The 3,858-nt window shown below is 47.7% G+C and overlaps 2 protein-coding genes across 2 annotated transcripts; one reads left to right on the top strand and one right to left on the bottom strand.

Moving 5' to 3' along the window:
* Positions 1–597: 597 nt before the first annotated feature.
* Positions 598–861, top strand: DACRYDRAFT_53539 (uncharacterized protein; the record flags this gene model as incomplete). The annotated part of the gene is made up of 1 exon (XM_040775182.1): positions 598–861. The coding sequence occupies one exon, from the start codon at positions 598–600 to the stop codon at positions 859–861; it is 264 nt and encodes an 87-aa protein (XP_040627775.1).
* Positions 862–2,038: 1,177 nt separating this feature from the next.
* DACRYDRAFT_16305 (uncharacterized protein) lies at positions 2,039–2,441 on the bottom strand (the record flags this gene model as incomplete). Its single annotated transcript, XM_040771184.1, has 2 exons — positions 2,039–2,275; positions 2,322–2,441. 2 exons carry the CDS (start codon positions 2,439–2,441, stop codon positions 2,039–2,041), a joined length of 357 nt encoding a protein of 118 aa, XP_040627774.1.
* Positions 2,442–3,858: the final 1,417 nt, after the last annotated feature.

Genomic DNA, 3,858 nt, shown 5'->3' with positions numbered 1-3,858 from the left:
GGTCTACTCCACTTCCTTGTTGCCTGCTTAGACTCTTGGCACTCTTAGGTGAGCAGACTTAGTCAGCCTGTGTTGCCCTAACAATACCTTTAGATTGTAGTGCATTTAGACCTTCCCAGGAAGGTCTACCAGCACAGTATAATCCTCAAGCTCTCTCATGAGTCTTTCAGTGAGGCAGCAGAGAGAATTTCAAACACACCTTCTAAAGCTGAAGCTGAGCAAATTGCTTGGGATACTGGGGTGAAGGGTGAGAGCATTTGGCACTTCTTTGGAAGTATTTGCTGGCCTTGGTCATTTCCACTTGACTTCATGCATTTGGGCTTTGAGAATGTTGTGCCTCATCTTCTCATGCTCTGGGCCGGTGAGAGCAAGCACAGAGACACAGCTGAAGTCGATTTTGTCCTCGAACCTGCAGCAATGTCAGCAATTGCTCTGCAAGTCAAAGAGAGCAGTAAGACCATACCTGGTGCATTTGGGAGGCAAGTTCCCAATCCACTGACCAAGCAGTATGAGTTCATTGCAGAGCCTTGGATGCTCTGGATCACCCTGATGGCCCCAATCATGTTAGCCAACTGATTCGCCAACAAGAACTTCTATATGCACCTGGCCAGCCTCAGTGTCTACATTGATGAGTGCCTCACTTTCTCCTATCCTCCCAACTTCTCCACATGCCTGAGGAACAATCTGGCTGAATGGGTGCTGAAGTACGAGGCCCTGTACTTCAAGGGTCAGCCAGCTTGCATAGGATTGTGCCTGGTGACAATCCACTCACTCTTGCACATTGCAGATTGCATTGAGTGGGTGGGGCCAATCTGGTCAACTTGGGCATTCCCAATAGAGCGTTTCTGTGGGCTCCTTTAGTGTACAGTCACAGGAAGAAGGATTCCTTACCCAGGGATTGACCATGTGCTGCTGGAATGATGCCAATGGTGGCATCTTGTCCTGAGGTTTCCAATGCTTGAGCCCAAAGCAATTGGACCTGCAATTGAGCTCCAAGAGGACCAGGATGAGCCTTACAAGTTGCTCAATCCTAAATCAGTGTTGTCAGTGGAGCAGACACTATGCAAGAAGCTTACAGCGTACCTGGCAGCTCATCTAGCCATTGCCCCTGCAGATGCTCAAGAACTCATACCTGAAGAAGTCAAGCAGTGGGGAAAGGCACAAATCCCTGGGCTTGGTGATACAGTACACGCTGCCCAGGGATTGAAGAACTCCCATACTTGAGATATGACCTATGTTTGAGTAAGTACACAGCACAAGGCAGGATTCATACTGACTTACCATGTGCAGTATGAACATGCCAAGCACAGATATGACTCCCCCAGCATCTTATATGGCCAGCTGGAACACATCCTAGTGCTCCAGCTGGATCTCAAATGCCTGCAGCTTGCCTTGGTCAAGCCCTGCAAGCCTCACAATGATCCCTCCCCTCCCTGCTTGCCCCTTGCCTTTGTTGAGCTCACAGCAAGCCAAGTGTTTGACTTGAACATTGTCAAGGCAGTTGTTGGATGCATGCAGGATTCTCGGGGATGCTGGTGCATCATAGACCGAGTCAGGCTGTATCAACCAGTGTATGATGCTGCTGAAGATGTTCGAAGTTCTGCAGAAGAGGGTGAGTAAGGGAAATTGAGCAGAAAAAAATGGAGAAGAGGACTTAGCAGGAGGTGGACAAGAGGTGGACTTAGCAGCACTTTAGGTACAGACTTTGAAAATGCAGAGAATGTAATTTCATTGATACACATGTTATTGGGCACTAGGCCCATTGATACACAGATAGAGTCCTTGGGATGAAAGAGAATGAGAGGCTTGTGACCAAAGTAACACAAACTAGCCCAGAGAAACTATTTGAAGTCAAGACTGAGACAGTGATAGGGAGAACTAGCTAGTGGGACCTGTAGAATAGTTAGCAAGAGAAAATGCATAAGTGCAAATAAACAGACCTTATAAAATGAAATGGGAAAACATTGCAGCTTAGCCTAATTGCATAGGTTTTTTGGCTCTACTCCCTAGCCCCTGCCCCCACTCCTCCCAGCCCTCCTCACACACCAACTCCCACTCCTCCCAATCCCATCCCTCCCACTCTGGCTCCTACTCCTCCTCCCACTCCCACTCCTGCTCCCCCTACTCCCAAAGCCCTCCCCCTCTCCTCCACCGCACACATTTCCTCTAGAACAATCATGAGAGCATTGAGAGCAGGCTTGAGAGCATCCAGAAGGATGGCAAGGTCTTTGATGAATTGTGCAATGGCCTGCAAAGAGGTCCATGCCCAAATTATCTATAACAAGTAAGTACAATTCTGCATAATGAGAAGTAACACTTACTTTAATAGCACCCCAAATATAGCATGCAGCAGCTACAATGCTGCTGCAAACTCCTCCATGGCCAGCAGCAAAGACCCAGAAGGCCAGGAGGAGGAACACCCCAAGGGAGGCAGTGGCCATGAGATAGGGAGCATCCAGGAGCTCTACAGTCATGATGATAGCCATGTTGATGTCTACAGAAGGTAAGTTAGACTTGCAACCAGTATAAAAACTTACTCTAATTTGTGTGCTTGAAGTTCTTCTTTAGACCCTCCTAGGGGGGTCTTGTTTTGTCAAGTTAGCAGTGGTTGACATTGTGGTGGTGGCAATTGAGGAGGAGGAGGAATGAGGAGCAAATGAAAACAGATAAGTGGCTGCAAACACCAGGTAAGTCAAGCTAATTCAAATGAAATAAAGCTAACCATTTTTGCAGTGGCAGTTTCTAAAGGTAGTTAGTGTCACATAAGTATTGCGGGGTAGACAATGACTTACCTAAGTAAGTAGTCTACCCCACACAACTTTGCTGATGATTGAAGTAATCTTTGACCCTCCTGGGGGGGTCAAAGATTACTGAAGATGGCAAGAATGATCATGGTGGTTGGGAGGAAGCAGGAGAGGATGGTAAACAGGAACAGCTGCAAAAGAATCTAAGCAAGTCCTCAATACATTGCATGGCATCAACTTACCAATGTGTGAGAGAAGCAGTGGACTTGACAGAATTGAAGGGTGTATTGATGTTGCAGAATATGTTTGGATGGCTAGACCTTCCCAGGAAGGTCTAGAGCAAAGCTGTTGGTACCAATCACTTCTCCTGGTTTGCAGGTGCACACGAGTTTGGAGGCACAACAATTGATTAGGTAACTAGTAGTACGTTTTTTTGGTGTATGTAATTCATGTAGTTGTACCTGTAGAAGCAATGAGTTAAATTTGTAAATGATGTTTGAAAATGAAACTTACAGAGAGAAAAAATGGCTTCCTATTCACCCAAAGCCTTGCTCAGCTTTGCCAGAAGTTCCTCAGAGGCTGCAATGCTTTTGTCCATCTTGGACATCTCCTTGATGGACTCTGGCGCTGTCTTGACCATGGCTCCTCCCCAACGCTTGGCCATGATACTTTTTTTGGTGCTCTGGATTAGACCAAGAGTACACATTGTTGGGGGGAGGGGGAGGAGGGGGAGGAGTGTGTTTGTGAGGCAGGAGGAGGAGTGGGTTCACAAGGGGAGGGAGGAGGAGGAGGGTGAGTGTGCTTGTGAGATTGAGCAATCTCCCAGAGTGGAGAGGGGGGGTGGTTGAGTACAGGAGGAGGAGGGCAGTTGAACTCCTCCATCCACTGCCTTTGCATCTCCTTGACCTTCTCCCAGTCCTCGTCAGTCCAGTGAGTCAATCCAAGCATGCAAGAAGGGGGAATCAGGTCATTCAAGGCCATATAGTCAGATGTCAAATCCCATATATGGGGCTCAGACTCATCTTCAAAGGCCTGGATCTGGAGTTGCTTGGGTGTTAGGGCAACACAGGCTGACTAAGTCTGCTCACCTAAGAGTGCCAAGAGTCTAAGCAGG

This window comes from Dacryopinax primogenitus, assembly GCF_000292625.1.
Source record: "Dacryopinax primogenitus strain DJM-731 SS1 chromosome Unknown DACRYscaffold_11, whole genome shotgun sequence".
NCBI lineage: Eukaryota > Fungi > Basidiomycota > Dacrymycetes > Dacrymycetales > Dacrymycetaceae > Dacryopinax > Dacryopinax primogenitus.
Note: the sequence above shows the minus strand (reverse complement) of the source record. Positions and strands in the feature narration are given on the sequence as shown.